This window comes from Mesoplodon densirostris, chromosome 18 (genome assembly GCF_025265405.1).
Source record: "Mesoplodon densirostris isolate mMesDen1 chromosome 18, mMesDen1 primary haplotype, whole genome shotgun sequence".
NCBI lineage: Eukaryota > Metazoa > Chordata > Mammalia > Artiodactyla > Ziphiidae > Mesoplodon > Mesoplodon densirostris.
The window spans coordinates 37,162,895-37,189,404 of record NC_082678.1 but is presented as its reverse complement, the minus strand read 5'-3'; the positions used below and the strand labels follow the sequence as shown (position 1 = coordinate 37,189,404).

The 26,510-nt window shown below is 45.2% G+C and overlaps 1 protein-coding gene across 1 annotated transcript in view; it reads right to left on the bottom strand.

Annotated features, from left to right (window-relative positions):
- Positions 1-26,510, bottom strand: part of SPECC1 (sperm antigen with calponin homology and coiled-coil domains 1) — a 136,922-nt gene that overhangs the window by 31,826 nt on the left and 78,586 nt on the right. The window contains exons 8-10 of the mRNA XM_060082820.1: positions 26,400-26,481; positions 23,286-23,442; positions 20,285-20,387 (exon numbers count right to left, since the gene is read on the bottom strand). Of these exons, the coding sequence (XP_059938803.1) occupies positions 20,285-20,387; positions 23,286-23,442; positions 26,400-26,481 (342 nt within the window). The remainder of the gene's footprint in view (positions 1-20,284; positions 20,388-23,285; positions 23,443-26,399; positions 26,482-26,510) is intronic.

Sequence of the window (26,510 nt, the reverse complement as noted above, 5' to 3'; positions counted from 1 at the left end):
GCATCCTGATTTTTTCCCTCTCACCAAGATCCATAGAGATAGGTCTTTACACCACATAACATAGAGACGGTTACAGTGTAGAAACTAGGAGGCTGGATTCTGAAGCCAGAAGCCCTGTCAATTACTAGTGGTATGATTATGAGCACTTAGGCAACTTCTCTGTGCCTTGGTTTCCAAATCCTTAAAGTGGATTTGGAATAGATACCTCATAGGACTGCAGTCAAAATTAAATGCACAAGGCACAGGTAAGCATGCAGAACAGTGTCCACCACACGTGAGATACTCACTATACACCAGCCCATTCTCTTCTCCGTTCTTTCCTACGACATGTGTGGACACAACAGACCTTTAGGCTGTTTCCAGTCTTTTGTTATCACTCTGCACACATGTGGAATAAATTATGATGGATTCTGCCAAACTGCCCTCCAGGACGTTCTTTCATCTTATTCCCTCCCATGCCCGCCCCACAACATACCAGTGGCTTCTCTACACATTTGTAAGGGAATCCACAAAGTTTCAGGGAACAGCATGCTTTTGTCCACCCTATGATGTTCTAAACACTCCCAACAGAATATTTTTAGTAAGGAAAAAAAACCCCATTTTTTAAGGGAAACAGCACTTGTATATTTTTGGATGTGCTTACTAAGAAAATAATACATAATAGCTAAACAACTTGTGGAGGAATTCTGTTCTAAGACTGAGTTTAATTTATACTAGACAAACAATCTTCAAGCCAATCTTAACCTCCCACCCCCAGAAAGACTGAATTCAGCCTCCTTAATCCAAAGCTTCTTGCAGCTGGAACGCTTCTTTTTTCCCAGATGAACATTTCATGATTAAGAGAATGGAAAAAATCCTCAGTGCAGAGTCGCTTGGGACTGTTATTATCTAAACAGACTTGCGTGCTGCCCTGGGGGATGGAGAGGCAAGGGCAGCAAACATCCAGGCCTCGGCTCTTACTGAAGGCAGGATGATGGCGTTTGGTGTCCGGTGGTGCCGCCCTGCCACACTGGCTGCTGGTGTATCTCATCTCCAGAGCACCCCCACCCCCAACCAGGGAGCAGACAGGAGGCAACATTCTCACACCATTTTACTTTGAAAATCCTGCTCTTGCTTCCTGAAGCTGGCGGGACACCTAACATTTCTACGCATAAGGAGAAATGTACGCACTGGCGATGTAAGAACGCAGGCATTTCGTGCCAATGATCCTGTGAAGCCACGAGACTCAGCTAACTCGCAGCAAGAACCTCCAATGCTGCCCCCAGAAGCCCACCTCCTTCTGCCCCCTCCCTTTCTCCTGCATTTGGTAGGAATTCAGCAGGTTGGAACGGACAGGACATGGGTCCCTCGGCCTGTGGCCTGCTGGGCTGCCCACACTCCTCCCCGCTCTCCCCGACAGCCCCTGCCCAGCCTGACTCCAGCCCACACCCAGCCTGCCCTCCATCCCGCTCCCTCTGGGACCCCCTGCCTCTAGTTCCTCAACACAGACCTTTATGACCTCGGAACTCTAGAGTCCAAATCCTCAGGGACCAAAACACTCTCCTTTTCCTGGAGGACACGGAGGACTTACTCTCCCAGTCTTTCCAGTAGGTGGTGGTGACTTGGGGTGGGGGGACTACATTCCAAACCTCTGAGAAAAGGGAGCAAAAACAAAACAGCTAAATACTCCTGCTGGAAAAGGCTGACCTTCTCACACAGCCCACAGGTACGGGTCTAACGTCGGGTCAGTACAGAGCCACTGAGAGTGGCAAGTGGTCCCCAGAGCTGTGGTTCTGGGGCACTGAGGTGCCCCTGCTGAGTTCACCCACGAGGCAGGCGGAGGGCTGCAAAAGCAGGGGGGTGACACCTGCCCCAGTGTGGACGAACCTCGAGGACGTATTGCCCAGGTGCTATCAGCCGGACGCAGAGGGACGAGCACGGCACGGGGCCACTTCTGAGGGCACCTGGGGCGGCAAACTCACAGAGACAGAAGAGAACAGAGTTACTCGGGGGAAGGGGGAATCACTGTTCAGTGGGGACAGAGACTCAGTTTGGGAAGATGCGAACGGTCTGGGGGTGGAGGGCGGGGACGGCTGAACAGCAACGTGCATGTGCCTAATGCCGCTGGGCTGCACACTTAAAAATGGTGAAGATGGTAAATATTACATTATGTATATTTGACCACAATTAAAAAGAGAGAGAGAGAGAGAGAGATCGAGGACAAGAAAGACAACCGGGCTGAAGGGATGGTTCCTCCCACAAACACCAACACAAGTAGCTAAGTGGGTTTCACTGACAGCAATGGATGCTCCCTGGGTAATTAAAAGTACTTTCAAGAATATCCTGCTCTACTCAGCAAGTTGCTAAGTAATCTTGCCCAGTTCGATTCCATCAAATCGCTGTTCAGAAGTTCTCCTTGGCTGTGCTGTTGGCACCGTCCTGTCCCTGGAGCCCCTGCACAGCTGCACGTGTGACCACGTGGTGTGGCCACATCCACTCCTTCTCCCCTCGCCCAGCTTGCTCACCCCCTGACCCTTCCAGGTTGCTGTCCGACCCCCTCTTCTCCAGCTCACGATGCTCCAGATGGCTCCCAGGTCTCCCAAGTCCCTCTCCCTCTCAGGCACGACTCTGGCTTTGACTGCTTCCCTGGAGGCTGACCCATCCACCTGGCCTGAGCAGCCGGCCTGCGCTCTGACCCCAGCTCTGCCTTCTGACCCCAGCAGGAATCCCTGAACCATTTCTCATTCATTCGACTGGCTTTTTAGTTCTACATTTTAAAAACCAGATTTTGATGAAAAAGGTCTCTTTATTCTACTCAAATTTGATAAGTACTGACCTTAGCTTAATCTCCACTTGGATTCTCGGGTGGGGACACCTGTGCTTTTCCCACCTTTTCAACCCGCATGCTTACCACAGGTGCCGTGGCTGGAAATCAGTAAAAAGAAAACCAGTAGGAAAAGTATACTACGAACGAAATAAGACTAAATCCATACTAATAAGCCACAAGAAAATGTGAACGGACTAAATTTCCCTATTAGAGGAATTTTCAGATTACACATAAAGCTAAAACTATTTACAAGAAATCCACTTAAAGCGAGTAAAGAAGACAGAAAACAAAGGAAGCCAAAGATACATCACGGAAATAAAAGCTGAACAGCAACAGGAACAGTATGTCGGTATCACAAAATGTAAACTTTCAGGGCCTCCCTGGTGGCGCAGTGGTTGAGAGTCCGCCTGCCGATGCAGGGGATACGGGTTCGTGCCCCGGTCTGGGAGGATCCCATATGCCGCGGAGCGGCTGGGCCCGTGAGCCATGGCCGCTGGGCCTGCGCGTCCGGAGCCTGTGCTCCGCAACGGGAGAGGCCACAACAGTGAGAGGCCCGCATACCGCAAAAAAAAAAAAAAAAAAAAAAGTAAACTTTCAGATCAAAAGGTTCAACTGAAATAACAGGAAAATGTATAAGAGCTACAAACCCTTAAATCTGGTATCAAAATATCTAATGTTTAAAAACTCTTAGAAATCAAAGATTTTGACAAAAACCACAATCAGCGTGAAAGACTTCAACGAATCTCCTGACCGTACAGTGAAGGGCACTGTCCAGCCTAAACCAGGCGACAAGACAAATGTCCTTTATGATGAAGAGTACAGAAAACAATATGCTTCGTATTAAAAGAACAGCCATAATCAAGCAGAGATTTCCCCCAGGAATAATATACCATATTAATAAATACCATACACCATGACCAAGTTGGAATTTGGCCCCCAAGGGATATAAGAATGTTCCCCTATTAGGAAATCTGTTACATAATCTATTTATGTTAATTACATAGATGGGTTAAAAGAGAAAAACACCTGATGGATTTATTATTTGACAAATGCCAAAAAGGAATTGGATATGTTTCTTATCTACTTCTGGATTAAAGAAAGAAAAACCTCTCAGTAAACTCAGAACTAAGCTTCCTTTAGTGGGCAGAGTGTTTATCAGGAAACAACACAAAAATCATATTTAAAGGTGAGATACTACTCACCTTGAATGCAAAACAAGACAAGAATATCCATCATCAAAAGTATTATTCAACATTTTCTGAACTTTTACGAATGAAGAAAACAAAAAAAGTATGAGAGCTATAAATATTGGAAAGCAGGGGGAAAGTTATTATTTGTAACAGTCTGCTTCAGAAACTCTAGAAAATCAACAAATACAATCAAATAATGAAAAATGAAGAGTTGCAAACACTGTGATCAACCACAAGGACAAGGAATGTTCTCAGAGCCCTTCCCATGGCTCTGCACATGGTAAGTACCTGCTGGTCACCTTCCCATTTTTCTGCACAGCAGCCACTGGTGGCAGAAAACCAGACCAAGAGACCAGCAGAAGAGCCTAGAAAGTCCAGATGCTGAATCTCCTTTTATGTCTGGGTCTATCAAGTGGTTTAACAAAGACTGTTAAATAAATGATGCTGCAACACAGAGCCACTCATTGAGAAAAAAACGTTACAATTCTACCTGGTAAAATAAACACAAATTTCAAAAAAAAAAAAAAAAGGAAAGATTTAAATGTTTAAAAAAGGATATCTGGAACCACTGTGGCAGCTGAAGGCTAATATTTTAACCTATAAATAGCTCTGAGACTCCTGGGTAAAGAAGGCAGACGGACACACGCTCTTAAAGCCCCTTTAAAACCACAGAGAAGAGATTTTGGTTTCTCCCCCAAAGGTATTAACTGATGAGGAAAAAGGAAACGGGAAAGGAAACAAAATTCTGCTATCTGAAAAGCAGATGTACCGGAAATAGCTGACACAACAGACCTAAGAAAACGAAATCCCAGGCCAGCAGGGGGAAGAGCGAAGATCCAACCTGACGTCAGCGCAGAACCTCCCCAAGGTCTGACAATTGGCACGAGCACCGGGGACGTGGGGACAAAGGCCGTTAAGACCAGGAGGCCCGGGTCTGGAAGTCCATGCACAGCGGTCAGAGCCGCAGATGCCTGGGCATCTCTGTACAGCCCGGGGCGGCCCCTCCACATGGCCGAAGCCTGGAGAGCAAAGGGTGGGTGGTCCCCGGACTGGGGGGTATCGAGCACAGTGCTTATCTATTTCTGGATTTAAAAACAAATTCCCAGCAAATGCAAAAGAAAAGCAAGATTCCTTTCGTCAAGAGAGCATTTATCAGAAGACAATACAAAAATCCTATTTCATGGTGAGGCATGTCCTGAAAACAGGGAATCAAGAGGTATTTACTGGGTGCCCAGGTGGCAGACAGTCCCCGCCCCTCCCCACTGACTCCTCTTCTCTGATCTGCTGTCCCAAACCCCCGCTGCCAGGCCGATGCCCTCAGGCAGGAGACCGGAAGGTCCTTCTCTGGGGAATCCGACCAGCCCAAGACACCGACACCAGGAGTCTGTCAAGGGCATGGCACGAGCACAGCACTCCACAGTGACAGCCTCAGTCACAAGCCAGGAGCTGCCAGTCAGCTCTGCAGAGCCCCACACTCATCAAGACCACCTGGCTTCTGATAAAGCCTCCAGCACAGAGACCCGGCGATACCAACACAACAAAGGAATCTGTAGGAAAATCTAAGCAGGGGGAAGATTTGGGAATAAAAACAACCTATTATTCTCGGCAAGATTAATAGATGATATTACATGTGTGAAAAAAGAATAGGATGCTATAAAAAATTCAGGGTCCAAAAAAAGAACCCCTAAGACTTAAAAACATGATAGCACATACACACAAAGGAATATTACTCAGCCTTACAAAAGAAGGAAATCCTGACACATGCTACATGGATGACCCTTGAGGACATTATGCCCACATTATTATGTAGAATAAACCAGTCACAGAAGGACAAACACAGTATGATTTCACTTGTGTGAGGTCCCTGGAGTCATCAAGTTCATAGAGACAGACAGTAGTAGAAGGGTGGGTGCTGGGGGGCTGGGGGACAGGTAGTTAGTGTTTAATGGAGACAGAGTTTTAGTTTGGGAACATAAAAAGGTTCTGGAGATGGGTGGTGGTGATGGCTGCAAAAACAGTGGAAATGTACTTAATACTGAATTGTACACTTAAAAATGGTTAAGATGCTAAAATTTTATGTTACATGTGTTTTACTACAGTTAAAGATTAAAATAAACTGAAAGGATGCAAAAAATATGATAGTAGAAATGAAACATTTAATAGATTTTGGAAGACTAAGTTAAAGAAGTCTTAGAAAAACAAAACTGTAAAACAGATGGAAAAAAAGGTAAAAAAGATAGGATAATGGGGGATCCAGGCTAGGAGGAATTTGAGAAAAAGAAAACAGAGATGAAGAAATTACCAAAGAAATAATTCAAGAAAATAAATACATGTGTTACCTTATTGAAAAGGTGCAGTGAGTGTCCAGTATGACAGCAAAAAAAAAAAAAAAAAAAAAGAAAGAAAGATACACATCAAGGCAGATGACCCTGAAATGGTAGAATACTGGAGGACAGAAGCTCCTACAAGCTTCTGGAGAGGAAAAAATGCAAAGGACTGGAATTATTTTGTTCTCATTGCAACACTGGAAACTAGAAGACAATGGAGTGACATCTACAAAATTATGAAGGAAAATATTTTATGACCTAAAATTTTATACCCAACGAAACCATCAAGTGTCAGAGTAAAATAAAGATGCAAGGTCATAAAATTTTACCTTCCATGAACTCTTGTTCAGAAGATACCGGAGGAACCAAAACAAGAAAAAAAAAATAGGGTATGGGACCCCAAAGATAAAAAAAAGGGGGGAGGCAGAAATATAACAGTGACACCTGAGCATCCCGTAGGTCTCCCACTCATCTCTCCTCTGCCCCATCTGTTCTCTACACCATCACCACAATCACCTTTCTTTCCTTTTTCTTCCTTTTAAAAAATTTTGGTAAAATCTACATAATGTAAAATTTGCCATTTTAACCATTTTAAGTGTACAGTTCAGTGGCATTAAGTACATTCACAATGTTGTGCAATCACTTTTCTTTTACAGTTAAGTAAACTTTTTCTGAAGTAAAACATATATGCAAAAGGGGGTACAAATCATAAATGTGCAGCTTGATTGTTTATAAAGTGTACACACTGTGTATCCCATCAACTAGATCAGGAAATATCAGCTGGAGGAGACCTTCACATCAAGAGCATACATTTTACATAACTGTAACCATAAATATAGTTCTGCAATTAGGACAGCTAGCATTTATTAAGCCTTTATTCTGTATTAGTCTCAGTGTTCAGTGATTTATTTGCATTATTTCATTGAATCCTCCTGATCTTTTAAGGTAGGGATAATAATTATCTCCATTTCACAGATGAGGAAATTGAGGCCTAGAGATTATCCAAGACCATATCATAAGCGGGGTTTGACTCTAGGCTGGAGTTAGCGCCATCATACTGTTCATATTATTTCATGCCTGAACTGCTTCTCATTTTTTTCCTGCCTTATTTATTTTTTACAGAAAAGGCTGTAACCATTTAAAAATTTTTTCACATAGATGTCATAATGAATTTTTTATAGTGGAAGAAATTACATAAAATTTAGTGTTACCATTTTAAAGTATACAGTTCAGGTGCATTAAGTACATTCATTATTTTGTGTAACCATCACACAAAAGTCATCACTATTTTGTTCTTTTTCAACACTATTTTGGGTTTTCAGGACTCCTTGCAATTCCATATGACTTTTAGGATCAGCTTTTCCATTTCTGCCAGAAAAGGCCTGTTTTCTTAATTTCATCTTCAGATTGTTGATTGTGAATATATACAACTACAGCTGATTTTTGTGTGTTCATCTTGTACCCTGCAACTTGTAGATTCTTTGGGGTTTTCTATGTATAAGATCATGTAATTTGTGAATAGTTTTGTTTGTTCCTTTTCAATTTGAATGCCTTTTAATTTATTTATCTTGCCTAATTGCTCTGGCTGGGACTTTCAGTACTGTGCTGAACAAAGACGACTAAAGCAGGAAAAAAAAAGAAAAGAAAAGAAAAGAAATACAACAGTGAAACGGTTTGATGGCTGGGCACCAGGCACAGAGGACAAGCCAGGATAGAGGAGGTCAGAAAGCTCAGGAGAGATTCCTCAGGGGGAAACTGGTGGAATCCCTCACACGTATGATATAAGGAGATATTCCATGAGGGTTTGGATTGAATTAGTGATAATTATATAGAAAACTAAAGTAAACAAAGAAACACAAAGATGATTGAAAATACAAGTAAAACAAGATATTATACAGAAAAGAAAATGTAATGTATACTATTACATGGCTTATCCACAGATAACATTTATATCATTTTAACGTAAACTCCAAATACGCACAACCACACTGGGGAGAATGGGAAGACAGGAAGTATGGGTGGTGGTGAAAAAGATAAACCCTCATCTTTCACAGGAGGAGGTCAAGACACAACATCTAAAATAGGAAACAAGAAACAGCAGTATAAGTGTGCTATTTAGCAATGGGAAGGTAAATTCCTAAATACACAGAGGCTGCACCATTTTACATTCCCACCAGCGGTGTGAGGGGTACAATCTCTTCACAACTTTGCCAACACTTTTCAAATTTTTCATTTCAGTTCTAATCCTTCACAGCTGCAGGATTTGTTTGGTCCCTTTTTATACTCCCTATCTCTGCTGATTTTCCCATTTTGTTCATGAATCCCTTCCTTGATTTCCTTTCGTTTTTTGGCCAGGGCCTCCTTGAGCTGAGTGTACTGAAGGCAGTTGGTTTAAGGTCTTTGTCAGTAAGTGGAGTGTCTGGGCCTCCTCAGGGGCGGTGCCTGTATTTTTTCCCCTTGTGCATGGTGCCAAATTGTCTTGGTTTTCTTCGTACCTGTAACTTTCTGCTGCAAACTGGCATTTAGAGCATGACCGTGTGGCAACTCGGGAAGTCAGAGTCTCTCCCCCCGCAGGGTTTGTTGTTACCATTTGCGGTGGTGCCTGTTTGTGTAGGGACTTCTCTGAACTAGTTTTGTAGGGTCTGTATTCTTTTCCGAGCGAGTCACTGCAGTCTTGGCTCTGTTAGATCGGTGACCAGCTAGTGACTGGACAGAGATTCCCTCAAACGCCGGGAGACCTCCCCAGTCTCTGCAGGGCGGCTCTGAGAGGACTGGCCTGCAGCCACTTAGAGCTCAGCCTTCCCCTCCTCCCTGTGCGGAGCCTGAAGGTCGGCCAGAGGTCAGAGCTCAGGCCTTTTCAGGTCCTTCCTGAGCTTCTAGATTCTCGGGATACACAGGGACTTTTCACAGCCCCGTCCCCACACACCTCCCCACCCAGGCTCTCCTGTCGGGCTGCTCGGTCTGCCTCTGCTTCAACCACCCATCCACCCCTCGACGTGGGAGGCAGAATACCTCTGCCTTCAAACACTTGTACCCGGGAAGCCACCCTATCTTTAAGGAACCATCAACAGGTCAAAACGCACAACCACAGTCCTCAGAGAGCAAGGTCTGTTTGGCGCCCTCTGGTACTAGCGAGCTGCCCAAGGAACAGTGGCCTCCATCTTCACAGTTATCACTGAGCTGGGGGTGCGGGGGACACTAGCAGGGGAAGCTCTCTGCCTGGAATTCTGCGGGTAATTTTCCCCCTTCACCTATTACGTATTCCCCCCCGCTTGCTGTAAGTTTTTGATTAGATTTCAGAGTTCTGAAAAGGTTGGTCTTGACAGTTTTGCCCCCTTATTTCTTGCTTTTGTAGAGGGATGGAGTCTTGGATTTCCTAACTCCCCACTTTTGCTGCTGTTCCCTTGGCAGCATTTCTAGGGGTGGTGGTAGGGCAGATATTATGGATTGCTTTAATCAACGGCCCTCTAACCCCTTTCAAGGACCTCCAAAGTTGAAAAGTACATCTCCAAGACACACATGCAGCCTGGGTTCAGCATGTGATTTGGGTTCTGTCAATCAGAGGTGCTTGCAGGAGACGGATTCGGAGCTGAGTCACACGGGGAAAGAGGCAAGGCTGCGGCGTCCACCCCATAGCAGAGGCGGTGTGATTCTGGAGCCCACAGCTCCAGTAATCACGGATGCAGCTCCCCTGGCAGGTCAGTTCTGACATGTGCAATTTGGGAGTTATTGGGTTGGCCAAAAAGTTTAGTAAACTGTTACGAAACACCCGAACGAACTTTTTGGCCAACCCAGTGTTTCTAGAAATTTCCGCCTGGAGTATGTGTCTTTAATACTCCCAACAATTCTGTGAGCTAAGTATACCCTTACTAAACAAACCCCTTCCTGCTAAAAACACCTGGAGTGGATTCAGTGGTCTGTAGCAGAGAACCCTGAGAAATTCAAATGTAAAGTAACAAACAAGCAACCTAACGGTTCATTAATAGGAGACCAGATTAAGTATGGTGACGCACACCATGAAAACCTATACAGGTATGAAATATAATAAAGTAGCTCTAAATGCACCAACAGAGAGATGACCACAATACATCAACTGAAACGTTCACCACAGATCAATATACGATCTCATTTTTGTAAAGTTAAGTTTTTATTCACACATTTGCATATTTAAAGCAGTGGTTCTCAACCAGGGGCAATCTTGTCCCCTCCCTCTCCTGGCTGGGGACATCTGCCAATGTCTGGAGACATTTTTGGTTGTCACCACTAGGAGAATGCCATGGCATCTAGTGGGTAGAGGCCAGGGATGCTGCTGTAATCCTACAAGGCATAGGGCAGTCTCCACAAGGAAGAATGATCTGGCCCAAAGTATCAGCAGGGTGAAAGCTGAGAAACCTTGATTTAAAGAAAAATACCCAGGGACTTCCCTGGTGGAGCAGCAGTTAAGAATCCACCTGACTCGCAGTGGTTGAGAGTCCGCCTGCCGATGCAGGGGACACTGGTTCGTGCCCCGGTCCGGGAAGATCCCACATGCTGTGGAGCGGCTGGGCCCGTGAGCCATGGCCGCTGGGCCTGTGCGTCCAGAGCCTGTGCTCTGCAAAGGGAGAGGCCACAACCGTGAGAGGCCCGCGTACTGCAAAAAAAAAAAAAAAAAAGAATCCACCTGACAAGGCAGGGGACACGGGTTCGAGCCCTAGTCCAGGAAGATCCCACATGCCGCAGAGCAGCTAAGCCCGTGCACCACAACTACTGAGCCTGCACTCCAGAGCCCGCGAGCCACAACTACTGAGCCTGTGTGTCACAACTACTGAAGCCCGTGCACCTAGAGCCCGTGCTCTGCAACAAGAGAAGCCACCATGATGAGAAGACTGCGCACCGCCAACAAAGACCCAATGCAGCCAAAAATAAAGAAATAAATTTATAAAAAAAAAAAAAAAAAAGAGGGGCTTCCCTGGTGGCACAGTGGTTGAGAGTCCACCTGCCGATGCAGGGGACACAGGTTCGTGCCCTGGTCCGGGAAGATCCCACATGTCGTGGAGCGGCTGGGCCCGTGAGCCATGGCCGCTGAGCCTGCGCGTCCGGAGCCTGTGCTCCGCAATGGGAGAGGCCACAACAGTGAGAGGCCCGCGTACCGCAAAAAAAAAAAAAAAAAAAAAAAAAACAGCAACAACCACAATGAGGTATCATCTCACACCGGTCACAATGACCATCATCAAAAAACCTACAAACAATAAATGCTGGAGAGGGTGTGGGAAAAGGGAACCCTCTTGCACTGTTGGTAGGAACATAAATTGGTGCAGCCACTATGGAGAACAGTATGGAGGTTCCTCAGAAAACTAAAAATAGAGTTATCACATGATCCAGCAATCCCACTCCTGAGCATATATCCAGAAAAGACAAAAACTCTTAATTAGAAAAGACACATGCACCCCAATGTTCACAGCAACACTATTCACAATATCCAAGACATGGAAGCAACCTAAGTGTCCATCAACAGATGAATGGATAAAGAAGACATGGTACATAAATACAATGGAATGTTACTCAGCCATAAAAAGAAGGAAATTATGCCACTTGCAGCAACACAGATGGACCTAGAGATTATCATACTAAGTGAAGTCAGACAGAGAAAGACAAGTATCATATGATATCACTTATACATGGAATCTAAAAAAATGATACAAATGAACTTATTTACAAAACAGAAACAGACTCACAAAGAAAACAAATTTATGGCTACCGAAGGGGGGGGTGATAAATTAGGAGTATGGGATTAATAGATGCATACTACTATGTATAAAATAGATAAACAATGAGGATTTACTGTATGGCAAGCACATGAACTATATTCAATATCTTGTAATAACCTATAATGGCAAAGAATCTGAAGCTGTACACCTGAAACTAACACAATATTGTAAATCAATTATAGTTAAATTTTTTTAAATGTAGAAGAAAAATGTCTTCACAAATCACCGTGTTTCATGAACAGCTGCAGAAGCAGAGACAGCAGGTGAAAAGGGGCCTCCACAGAGTACAGGCCAATAAGGACACTGGTTTACTATTGGGAATCTATCTTTATAATGCAGGAAAAGAGCCACTTTAATGACGATAAATAAATCAAAGCATTTTACATTCTCTGAATCGTGCTCGCAGCTCTCAAGAGACCTGTCTCAAAAAAGAAAACAACCAACAGAGCCCCAAATGGCCTGATGGAGCACAGGCTGCTCGCCATTGGTTAGGTGCTTGCTGGTGCTTGTCTGGGAAGCAGAGACAGAAAAACACAGTGCCGGCAACGAAAACGACGACGTGGGTGTTCTTTCCAGATGCAAAATAAGGTTTGTTTTGGACAACACAAAGACTGCTTTTTTCTCTAACAGAAGAATGCCTAGCTGCTAGCTGAGAGGTTAAAAACAGGCTCAAAGATGTCTGGGTCTTCGTGACAGCACGGCTATCTCCTTGCTAGCTCAACTCGTGCAATACAGAATCAGAAACTGAACAGATTCAGATACATTTTCAAGTAAGTCTCTTGACATCTCTGGACATCTGAACACTGGCTTCTTGCTATCTGAAATGCAAAAGCCAAATATGATTTGAATGATGGGGGATACTTGTGTACACCTTCATCTAAGGGAGGGGTCAGCCAACTTTTCCCGGGAAGGGCTCTTTTGCAACTACCCAACTCTACTCTTGTAGTACAGAAGCAGCCATAGGCAACATGTAAATGAATGGATGTGACCGTGTGCCAATAAAACTTTATTCATGAAAAACACGTGATGGGCCACATTTGGCCCCCGGGCCATGGTTGGCTGAACACTGATCTGAGTCAAGACTTAAATGTTACTTAGTGTAACAGGATCAGACCTATGCTATTTCAAACGGCAAAAGCTTTGATGATATAAAATGTGAAAAAATAAGATGAGCCAGGCCAAAATGAGAAACTTTTGAGTTATAGTATGTGCCATTCAGGGTTAAGGACATTTTAGATATACCACTTGGAGAAGCCCATTTTTCTGAAAAATGTGCGATCAATCTTTTAGGTTTATGTTTGATTTTCAAGCCCATTCTTTGTACTGTAATTCCTTAGGTGTTCTGCTCTTCCATTTTAAAGTTTTTGGCAGAAAGGATCTGGTTTAATTATTGACTGTAACACACTTTTATGGCCTTTTCCCTCAGACTTCACCCCCAAACTGTATGTCATAACACAACGATAGATACAAAGAATATATTTGGATTATGAATCATGATATTAAAGTGAACACGTGGGGCTTCCCTGGTGGCGCAGTGGTTGAGAGTCTGCCTGCCGATGCAGGGGATAAGGGTTTGTGCCCCGGTCCGGGAAAATCCCACATGCCACGGAGCGGCTGGGCCCGTGAGCCATGGCCGTTAAGCCTGCGCGTCCGGAGCCTGTGCTCCGCAATGGGAGAGGCCACAACAGTGAGAGGCTCGCGTACCACACAAAAAAACAAACAAATAAAGTGAACACGTGTGAATCCCACCTCCCAAATAAAAACTAGAGGACCAACACCTTGCATATCTCCATTTTACTTTTCGATTTTTTTTTTTTTTTTTTTTTGTGGTTTGTGGTATGTGGTATGTGGGCCTCTCACTGTTGTGGCCTCTCCCGCTGCAGAGCACAGGCTCCGGATGCGCAGGCTCAACAGTCATGGCTCACGGGCCCAGCCGCTCCGCGGCATGTGGGATCTTCCCGGACTGGGGCACGAACCCGTGTCCCCTGCATCGGCAGGCGGACTCTCAACCACTGCGCCACCAGGGAAGCCTACTTTTCGATTTTTTAAAAAATTTTTATTTTATTTATTTATCTTTGGCTGTGTTGGGTCTTCGTTGCTGCATGACGGCTTTCTCTAGTTGCGGCGAGCGGGGGCTACTCTTCATTGTGGTGAGCGGCCTTCTCATTGAGGTGGCTTCTCTTGCTGTAGAGCGCGGGCTCTAGGCGCACGGGCTTCAGTAGTTGTGGCGCGTGGGCTCAGTAGTTGTGGCTCGCGGGCTCTAGAGCACGGGCTCAGTAGTTGTGGCGCATGGGCTTAGTTGCTCCGCGGCATGTGGGATCTTCCCGGACCAGGGCTCGAACCCATGTCCCCTGCATTGGCAGGCAGATTCTTAACCACTGCACCACCAGGAAGTCCCTCAATTATTTTTTAATAGACGAAGTAATACATGCCTACGTTTTTTAAAGTTATAGTTTGATAAGATTTATAATTTAACTACTGGTTTCCTACCCTGCCCCCACCTACATCTCACCTGCCATCTCCTTGATCTCTCTACAGAAGCTCTTCTAACTACCTTTCCTAAAAGTAAATAATAGCTTTACTGAGATATAATTCACATACCATAAAGTTTACCCTTATAAAATGTACAATTCGGTAGCTTTTGAGTGTTCTCACATGGTTGTACAACTACCACCACTATGTAATTCCAGAACATTTTCATCACCTACAAAAGAAACCCTGTACCCACTCACTCCCTCTGAAACTGGATACCCCTAAAATCAAATTCCCCTGCGGAGTTTATGATAAACCTCTCTACCTAAAAAGTTTATTCCCTTCCATGTCCTGCCCCTTTCCCCTCAGGATGGAGGAGTATATCAAAGAAAAGGGGGGACTGAAACAGAGCAGGATCCTGTGGGGCCTTCCCAGGTACAAAAGCCCCCGTGTCCCCTGTCTCTTTTTTGTAGAAAAAAGGCTTTAGTCTCCTAGGCTTTTCCTGAGCTCCAAAGAGCGGATTTAAGCAGTTACTAATTAGGTAAGGAAGGAATGTGGAGAGAAAGGAAAAGTGGTCAAGAAACAATAGTTCAGCATTAAAAGAGAGTCCAGGTTCCTCCCAGGGGATACACAGAACCATCTGACGCATATCTCTGAGTTGTTCTGCAGGAACTAAGACCCCCGCCCAGGTGGCGGATGGTGACTACAGCTGACCACAGCATGCACACCCCAGACTGGCTGGAACCAGAAGGTTGATGATTAAGATACTTGAAACACCACCCTGTTACCTCACCTCCAGCCGATCAGAAGGATGTGCTCGAGCTGATTACACACCCTGCAACCCTCTCCCTCTCTTTGTCTTTAAAAATCCTTCCCTGAAAGTCATGGGGAGTTTGGGCCTTTTGAACATGAGCTGACCATTCAATGAATGGTACACCAATGGCCTGAAGAAGAAAAGTCCGTCCCTGGTTGATCACGTAGGAAAAGTAAATAATTGACCCGAGGGAAGAATCTGGGGTTCTCTCTGTTACGTCCAGATCCCAGTAACTCCACTCTAACAGCATTCTGTTGCTGCAGCCGCTTAAACGATACCCATTTATTGTTAGCTCGTGTTTAGTGGGTCAGAAGTCCTGGCAAGCTCCGCTGGGTTCTTTGCTTCAGATGTCAAGGTGTCAGCCCGGCCGGGCTCTGCCCTGAAGGCTCTGGGACAGAATCCACTTCCCAGTTGACTCAGGGTGTTGCCAGAACTCACCCTCTTAAATTTGCCATATGACCTTGATGGAATTGCCAGTGTCGGCCACAGTCCAGGGCATGGCAGGGCCCTGGGAACATAGCCAATGTGCCACCTGCAGAGGGCAGGGTGGCTGCGCCTTGTCCTGCTTCCTGGGAGGTCCCAGGACCTTGCCGTGATTCGGGGCTGAATTCCACGCATTCATCGTTACAGGTCAAGACCCCTCAGCTAAGGGCGGCAGGAGGCCAAGCAAGCCGAGCATCCTTAGCCTAGCTGAGGTCCGAGGGCATCAGGACAGGGAGAGAAAGGACAAAGGACCCTGCAGCACCAGCCGGTCCACTTCCGAACTGCTGGGTGCCCCCATGGCGTTTCCTGGGTGTTGGCAGGACCTCGGCGCTGCAAGTCCTCCATGCTGGAAAGTCCTGGTCTCCTCGCTGGCTGTCAGCTCCTCTCCACGCGTCCCCTCCACCTTCACACCCACCGACGGTACGGGTCCTTATGCTTCAGAGAAAACTCTCGGCTTCTACGGGTCCATGTGTTAGGTCCACCCAGGTAATCTCCCTTTTGTCACATGTACAGTGGGAAACTCCACAGGGCGAGGGTCACTGGGCATCATTCTTAGAATTCTGCTCACCCCACCCACCACCACCTTGGTTTTCTGCCCCTGTAGAACGCTTCCTGGTTCTTTAGAGATGGAAATCTCTCTGTCGTAACCCCGAAGAGGGAACTAAAAGCAGATGAAGAAAGGGAGTAGCAGGGGTTCTGTGGGTCAGGTGGGATACAGCTAAAGGCATAACCAGCGCCAAGCCCAAGACTGAGGGCAGTCTGCAGGGCCTTCCTCGGAAGTCTGACTTTTTCCCAAAAGGATCCAAGGACATCTGAGTTGAGCAGACCATCTGGAAGGGTCTCCTTTTAATGAGAGCCATTTCTGGCTCAGTGCGGGCCCCACCCCACAGTGCAGGTCTGCTCAGGCTCTACTGCCCAACCTCCATCCTGGGGCAACCCCAAGACACCAGAAAGCTGGGCTGGGGGCCCAGCCGAGGGTCTGGCTGGCCGTTCTAACCTTCGCTGCCACCAAATGAAGCAGCCACCCACCTCACACTACTTCAGCTCCAATTGATGCATCACTAAGGCCATGACCTCCGAGCCTAGTACTTGGTGTGAGATAAACACTGATGAAAATATGAGTCCTCACCTTGTCCAGGTGAGCTGAGCTATCACCCAAATATCACCTCTCTGACCTTTGTGTTAAAATTGCATCCGCACGACCGACATTCCCAGTCCTCCTTCCTGGCTTTATTTTTCTCCCTAGCACATTCCACTGGCTGATACAGTACATATTTTACTTTTAAATTTTAATTAACTGTCGTTCCCCATGAGAATGTAAGTTCCTCGGGAGCAGAGATTTTGCCTGTTCCATTTCCAGCACTTAAATATTACATGACTCCAAACTGGCACCTCAATACAAATTCATTGAATTAACATAAGGAGAGTTCCTTTTTTTTTTTGGCTGCTTTGGGTCTTCAGTGTTGCGCGCGGGCTTTCTCTAGTTATGGCAAGCAGGGGCTACTCTTCGTTGCGGTGGTTTCTCTTGTTGCAGAGCACCGGCTCTAGGCACGTGAGCTTCAGTAGTTGTGGCACGCGGGCTTCAGCAGTTGTGGCACGCGGGCTCTAGAGCGCAGGCTCGGTAGTTGTGGCACACGGGCAAACTACTAAAACTACCACAAGTTCCCAGACCAGGGCTCGAACCCGTGTCCCCTGCATTGGCAGGCGGATTCTTAACCACTGCGCCACCAGGAAGTCCCAGAAGGAGAGTTCTGATCTAACCCATCACACTACACTTTGGTGGGGTAAAAAGAAATCATTTTCACTCAAAATTACATGGCTACCGGTTTTTAAAAAGATGGGTTTTAAACTGTCTGAGTTTTCTACAATTTACTTTTGGCTTCCCTAGTCGGAGAGAACAAGCTTTAAAGGCCTGTCTTAAACAAACAGGTCTAGACAGAGAATATATTGTGAAGAGTAAATAAATCAGACACATATGATTTGTATTTCTCTCCAAGTTTACAGAGATTTAACAATGAATGGAAGATACTCTGCAGGCAAAATGAGTTTGGGTTTCATCCAACGTGAGATGCTTTGAAAACCAGTTCAAAATGTTCACAAAAACAAAGCAAAACAAAGCACTACAGCAGGAAATGTCATTCTCACTCCCACGACTGGAAATGTCTCGTCTAATCTCTCCCTGAGACCAAATTATAATGACATTCCACGTTCAAGGGCTGATTCCTTCTGAAAATTTTAATTGTCTTTTCGTACCTGTTCTAGCACGTCCCTCAGCCCACTTCTGTAAATCGGGGAAATGACAGTCCCTTCGACCACGGGCTCGGCCATGGTTGGACCTCGTGCCTGGTTGATTACTCCTTCCCATTTTCACTTTTCTGTTACCAGGCCTACTTCCTTCACCCTGAAACCTCCTGTAACCAGCTCTCCTCCCTGACTCCTTTGTACCTTGGGAGCCTCTATTATTGGTCATTACCCTGATCTTTTCTTTTCCTTTTTTAATGCAAAATGAAAAGAAGGTAATGTCACATATACGGGACACTTCTCTTCTTGGGCAGAGTCTGATTTTGAGATGCTTGACTGCTGCTGTTACAAAGATATCCCAGCTGCTGCCTTGCCGTCTGGGCTGGCTCTCGGCCAAGGCCTTGTTTTCTTGCCACCCTTAAAAGCTGGAGGTTGGAGGAGAGTCATGGCGCTGGTGGCTTCAGAATTTTTAGAAAAATGGGGTAAAGGCACGGGAGGCTGGGTCTGAATAGGGAGAGTGGAGAAGTTGGCCATTTTAAAGAGAGCGTCTCTTTAACGGGAAGGTAAAACAATCCAACTTCCAGAAGAAAACGTAAGAAGACGTTTTCATGACCGTGGAATAGTCAAAGGTTTCTTAAACAGAAACAAAATGCACTAATCATCAGAGACTGATAAATTATACTTAACTGAAATGAAGAACTTTGTTCAACAAAAGAGTGAAAATGCAACCACCCTGGGAGAGGATATTTGTCTATTTGACAAAGGACTTATATGCAGAAAGTATAAAGAACTCCTGGAAGCAATAAGGAAAGAAAGACAATCTGCTTCTAAAAATGGGCAAAAGGCCTGAGCAGGTGTCCCAAGACAGATAGCCCAGACAGATGTCCAGTGAGCACATGAAAAGGAGCTCAACCTCACCCTCCAGCAGGGAAACGCCAAGTCACAGCCACAGTGAGACCCCACATCACATGTGTCCAAATGACCAGGAGCAAAAAGACTGACAACAGCAAGTGCTGGGGAGAAGGTAGAGAAAACAGAAATTTCATAAATCATTGGTGGGAGGTAAACCGTACAACTGCTTCGGAAATCTGGCTGGCACGATCTACCACACTTGAACACACTCACATCCTGTGGCCCAGCCGTTCCATTTCTAGGTACAGATCCAGAAAGAATGAGCATGTGTGTGTTCCAAGAGGAGTACAAGAACATACCAACAGGATTTATGACAGCCCCAAACTGGAAGTAACTCACCTGCCCATCAACAGCAGGAGGGATAAGTGAATAATGGTGGGACCATACAATAGGTTACTGATGGGTGAAGAAAATGAACAGACTTACAGTTACAGGCAGCAACATGGATAAATCTCAATAACTTAACTTAAAAAGACAGATGGAAATACCACAATTTTTACTTCCATTTATATAAAGTTCAAATGTGGGCAAAACGGACGTGGCATTTAGGGACACACACTTTTGGAGAAAGCCATCAGGAACCGAATTGAGGACAAAGGTACCTGTAGGAGTCGTGAGGGGCTATGACAGGAAAATCACACAAAGGGTTTGAGGGACGGCAGTGCCGTTTCTGGATGCGACTCTGTGGGTTTTCACTTGACCATAATTCATGAAACTATGATTCACGCTTGACACACTTTTGTCTTTGTATATGAAATTTCATAATAAAAAAACTTAAACTTATATCAGGTATAACTTCCTTGTTTAAACTTCACGGAAAACAAAAACTGTCCCAGTAAACCGAAACTCTTCAACTAAATTCAAGCAACTCCTAAAGGAACAGAAGAAGTTGAAGGTCCACCACGTGGGGACTTTACGTGAATTACGAAACGGCTCCCTCTTTGGGAAGATGATTTAGCGAAAGCTGTCTGCTCGGGCTGAGCAGCCTGTTGGGCGCTCTGCTTGGGGGTTTATACCTCCTCTGAGCAAAGAAAAAGGCCCCCTCCCGTAAGAGACACAGGCCTGCGTTGAGGTCACGTCTGCTGGGAGTACAGACGGGCCTTCAGTCCCACCCGCCTCTCCAACGGGGTCCTTGGGGCTGCACAGACATCTCCCTCCCTGGCAACCCCACCTGTGAGAACAGAAGCCGACAGTGACAGGCACAGTGGCCCAGCCAGGCCAGTACACACGCAGGACACGGGACCCCGCCCGCCCGCCCGAGCCGCTGGACGCTGGCTGCCACCGCCCCTTACCGCGTAGCCCTCCGTCTTCTTCTGGCACCACCTCAGGAGAGCGTTGCGCTTGGAGCCACCGTATTCCCGGGCCAAGGCAGCCAGGGGGTCTCTTCTTTCCACGCTAGTTAGAAAGGAGAGCACACAGTACAGAGAATATGCTAACTTTTAAAACCCACAAATACATAGGAAATAACTAACTAGATTAGAAAAGCAAAAGTTGAGGTCTATCCAGTGAGACTCTAAAGAAACCACCAAATTGGTCCCATCAACAATACATTTTTATTATGTCTCATGGTATGAGAGAGAAAGTAAATTGTGCTTCTTGGCTTTCAGAAGTCTGGGGAGGGTTTTTTTTTTTTCTTTCTAATCTATCTGCTGCTCCATCCTTCTAGCCTTTTATTTATGTATCAATACTTATGTACAGTATCATTTTAATTAAAGACACCTATAGAAAAACACTCTGCATGCTTCAAGGCTACACCTATTTCCATGTAACAAATAAAAGGTAGATTGGAAGGGCGTTTTAAAAACACCAGATTGGCTACTTCCAGGAAAGTGATGGGAATGGAGATGAAAAACAAAATCGGTAAAACTGACTCAAGAGTGGGGGCGGCTGATACTCTGAAGGTGACACTCATACTCCTCAGTTTATGGTGCAGGAACTCAATTCTGAGCACCGGTTTAGCCAAAGGAAGTGATTTCACTAATTAATACCATATCATTCCAAGAGCAAGAGTTTAGGTGCTCCAGCCTCAGTTTTCTATAGACACCTATACTTTGTATGTGACCTAAAATTATCCAAATACTAAAGAGGGACTAAAGATCACACAGTGTCTTCCATGACGAATATCATGAAATGAGAACTACATTCCTATAGCATGTGGCACAGTATTCTATTTCCCTCCACCACTAGGAGCAGAGGGAGTACAGGAGGTGGTGCACGTCTGGAGCGGCACCTGTAGCAACAATTTAAGAGCAACAGACAAACACTCTATGATAGGATTTACATGTGGGATCTAAAAATTAAACAAACTAGTGAATAGAACAAAACAGACTCACAAATACAGAGAACAAACCAGTGTTTACCAGTGGAGGGGGGCCGATAGAAGGGTGGGGGGATTAAGAGGTACAAACTACCGTGTATAAAATAAATAATCTACAAGCATATATCGTACAGCACAGGGAATATGGCCAATATTTTATAACAACCATAAATGGAGTATAACCTTTAAGAAGTGTGAATCACTATGCTGAAACATATATAATATTGTAAATCAACTATACCTCAATTTTTTAGGAAAGAGTAATAGGATTTCCTCCCCAATGTATATATCATCAGGGCATATATACAAGAATGTTCACAGCAGCACTTTTTATAATAGCAAAAAATTGGAAACAAGCAAATGTACCTCATCAGGAAATGGATAAACTGTGGTATATTCATACAAGGGGATACTATATACCAATAACAACTAAAAGAGTTACAGATGTATGCAATAATGTGAGTGAATCACAGGAATAATTTTGAATTTTTTAAAAAAGGAAATAAACACAAGATGTTTCCATGTATACAAAATGTTAAACATATAATTTAAATAATATGTTGTTTATACTGCTAGAGGTACAAACATACATGGTGATAGTATAACAAAAAGCAAGGAAAGTTCAGAATGGGGGGCGCAGGGAGGTGATACCAATGAAGCGGCTGATAGGAAATTTCAAAAGTAATGATTTTCTTTTCCTTAAACGAGAAGGTAAGTACCCAGGTGCATCTCCATTGTACTGTTAATTCCTCATGCCTTAGACATATTTTATTATTATTCTTTTGTATCCATCCACTATTTAATTACAATGACTTTTAAAAGAGTAACGGGACACTTCTGGACCTCAGGTGACTTCTCTCCCGTGTACCTGGCATATTTGTAAATTGGAGTCCACGAGTTTCTGTGGTCAGAATCACCGTTAACGATGAAGTTATGGTGATTTTGCCTGTTTTTACCATGCCTGGTCTTAATTCATCACTTAACGCATCAAATTTGTCAGCCAAGTTTCTAGGCCTGACAAATCAGAGAAGACTGAAGGGAAGGCTTGGAAAAGAGTTTCTGCATAAACAAATAAAACATGTACCAGTTTTCTTTAAAATTATAAAGTTAACTAGATATTATTGCATTAATAATACGAGAATTTCCAAAGTAAATAATTTCTATTGTATTATTGGTTTGTCTCAATAACATGAATATAAAAATGCAACAACAAATTAACTTCACTAATCTAACCTTTCATGATGAACGTATAATATAAATAGCATATTAATATACACAGAGCCTGTTTATATACATTTCTGGCGTAAAGAAAAGAAAAATTTCAGAATAGCACTAATTCTGGTACTTAAAGCCTGTTTTGATTATTTAAATCTCTTGCACATAAACAAGACAGAAATGTAGTATCTGGGGCTTTAAATTAAACCTCTGAAAGATACGACCTCATCTATTTGGGTCCAAATATAGGCCACACCCAAAGATATGACAATAGCTGGCCTGAGGTATTCAGACTTATATAAAATCCTTTTATAATACTCATAATGGTAGTTCTAATGTTTGTTAAAAAGCCATTACTTCTAAAGTAGCCCATTTTGTGTATTCATCTACCTGCCTATTCATAAATATTTACTGAAAGGCTCAGTGTAGCACAATACAAGGGGCTGAGAAAGAGATTAAAGTGTTAAGATGAAGTATTTACTGTCCACTAAATTATAGCCCAAACGGGGACAAAGGCACACATATTATGCAACGGTAAACTAAATACCAAATGGGTGTCAGACACCAAAGGCAGAAAAGGGGGTGTCCCGGATACCGGGTGGTGAGCTGCAACCTCAGGGAAGGGTTGACACAGGTGGAGAAGTGGTATTTAGGAGCGTGAAAGGACAAAAGGAAGACGGTTCGGCTGGAACCTCATCAGCAGTCAGAACTGCTGGTGTGACACTGCAGAGGCAGGACACATAACAGGCTCTGATGGATACCTGAGTTTGCTTTGTGGCTTCCAGCCCCCGGTGGGAGCGCTCAGCAGCCTGGAGCCCCCGAAGCCCAGAGAAGGGGGTCTGCTCAGGGACTCGAGCGACGGGCTCTTGCGGAGATAAGGGTCTGGTCTCAGGTCCTCGGCCCTTCCCTTCAGAAGATCTGTGGGGACAACAGGATCACCCGTGTGAGGAGGAGAGACCCGACGGGTCACCACACTCTCCGGTACAATCCTCACGTCAGTGTCACGTACGAACGCACAACAGACACTGACTCACTGTGCTGTGCACCTGAAACCAACACAACATTTTAAATCAACTACACTCCAGTAAAATTATTTTTAAAAATACACAACAGATACAGATGGAGATACACAGATACACTTTTTGGACTGAGTGATGAAAATGCAAACAGGGACATGGTGTTTTCTAGAAAGGATTCTCCAGGCAGGACTGGCTCTGTAATTCATAGGGGACTAATGCCAAGTTAGCCCCTCGTTCAAACATTACTCTGAATTTCAAGATGGCACCAGCACGGCACTGAACAGAGATCCCGCTTCTAAGAGCCTTTGGCAGGTGCGCAGGTGGCCAGGCCCACGAAGCCAGCCCGACCCCCGGTGAAGCGCCATGTCCTAATCCACGCACATCTGAGGGAGGGCGCCAGCAGGAAGACCCCTAGTGGGATTATCGGGTCAAAATGCTGGGAACAGGAAGACACCCATTTCCCAGGACAGGAAGCCATGCCAACCACAGGGCCTGGCTTTTGCCAAAAATCAGTCGTGGTATTTCTTCTAAGGCTCCTCTCTGCTGTCATCTTAGTCTGTGGCAAAACAGCTCATGAAACAGCCTAACCCTCTAGAGGATATTTCCTAAAGGATCACAAAAGTGTAGAATGGGAGAAAATTCCCAAGACTGTCTAGTTTGCATGTGCAGAGGATTTGGGAGCAGGAAGCTGGTCACTTGCTTGATGCCACACACAGCTGGTGACCAGGCCGAGCCCAGGGTCCCTCCTCTGACGCCACAGTCACGGAGAAAACAATACTTGCACAGCTGATAGCATCAATTATGGGTGCTCAAGCTGGGAGTGAGGCTAATGAGCTGGGAAGAGCAGAGAAAAACAGAGTTTACATCACTAAAGGGAGCAACAAAAACAGTGTATTAACCCCGGGCCTGCAGCTTCTGGGGACGTGATGCTGCAAGGCTGGCCGGAAAGCAGGCAACTGTCACCGTGCAGTCCTTTCTGAGCCAAGTAAACAGAATCACCTGGGTGGACAGGGGCCTGCGGCAGGGGGGAAAGGGGGGTGGTTGAGGATGAACTATTTACTTCTGGGCAATTGCCGCTGTGGTCTCAGCGTCAGTATGTATCTTGTCAATGAAAAGAACGGTTTCTCTACCCAAAGGAAATTTTAGAGCTGGAGGAACAGAAATTACCAATACTAAGATCAAAAGTTCACCTGATGCATCGAAAAATGGTTCAGATGGTAAATTGGATGTTACAGATATTTTACCACAATTGAAAAAACATAACACACACAGTCCTGTGCTTATAACCAAGTTATTCCTATTTCACACTATGTGGCAAATGTGGAGAACTCAACACGGGCACCCCCTCTGGTTTCCTTATTCCTCTGACCCTGGACAACCCGTGGTCTCTGGTCACCATTGCCTTCTTCCTGGAAGTCATTATGACAACTTGAAGTCCTATACAAACTGTGACCACTTCTTTATGAAGCTGCTATCAGAGCGATCGCCAGCCTCGTCACCAGAAGGCAACCGGGTAGAAAGAACCAGGAAAAATCCTATCCTGGTCCCAGAGCTACTCAAAATCAGTGTGGCCTTTGTAAATTGCTTAAGCACTTCAGGGCTTGAGTCTCTTACCTGTAAAGTGCAGGGAATGGACCCAGGTAATCTTTAAATTCTCAATGTCAGTGTTTATCTAAGGCTAAAATCCTATTAATTCCATGAAAAAGAAAAAATTCAGAAGATAAAAAAATAAGGTGGTAAGGTGAAACAGTTTACAGTCAAAGGGTGAAACTTATCTCACAGAAACAGCTATTTTAAGGATAAACCTATGCTTGACCATGACCTAAAAGAAGGACAGTGGGGATGTCTTTTTTATTCACCGTGTCACAGAAACTGTCTGACACTTAAGACACAAAGGATTTCTCTCCATGCGTCTAGATTTCTGGCTTTCTCTCCTTCTAACAGGCACCACGAATAAGTCAGTTAGTGTTCTTTTCATTGTTTTTGTTTCCTCATAGCAGTGACCTTGAAGCCAGCCATCAATTTCCAGGGTGCATGTTCTAGACAGCCAGAACCTTCCACTGACGCCTCCCGGCTCTGGGGTTTGAGCTGACTCCGCAGGCGACAGTGCATAGCTGACAGCAGCCCCTCCGCGGCTCTGTCCCCAGCCCGGCTGGGTTCACTCAACCCTCCAGGCCGTCCCGCGAGGCGGACAGCACGATTTCTGTTTCGGAGATGGGGGAACCCCAGCGCCGAGGGCTGGAACAGCCGGGCCAGAGCCGGACTGTAGGCAGCAGGGGGGCCAAGGCGCAAGCCCACACGGCGTCACACCCTGGTTCCCCCTCAACAGCTCCTTCACATCGGCCATCAGCACGGCACGTGCAGCAGGAGCGAAAATGAGGCGTGTGAGGCCCTGCGGTCACAAGCAGCGCTTCACCGTCGGGATCCGAAGTTTTAAAAACAGGGCATAACAACAGGAAGAGGTCTACCCTCAAGAGACAAAGATGGCTCAGAAGAGGCATATTTTAGGTACTGTGGGGGCGACAGACCTTCAGAATCAGATAAGATTTTTTTCTCAAAATAGCTACTTTTAAAGATGAGATAGTCTCTGGAGATTTAGTTAAAAGAACAGACAAAAGACCTCCAGAGCCTGACACTTCTCCCAAACTCATGTACCCTGAGAAGTGCAGCCAGCAGAACACAGCTGGGGTCTCGTGTCCATAACACACACACTCAGAATTTGAAATCGTTTGCAATAAATGCCACTTATTGCAAATAAATGATTCTTTTTCTAAGCTCAGTTTCATGCAAAGAAAAGAAGAAAAGTTAACCTCACAATACGTAAGTCAAAACTACTTCCTATTTAAGGTGATTTACCTGAGAGGGGAAGGTCTGGGAGATCCAAGCGCTGAGTCACTCCTTTGCTGGCCGGCCGAGCACTACTGAAGGTTGAATGCCTCTGAAACCAAAAGGTATCCGCACATAGGT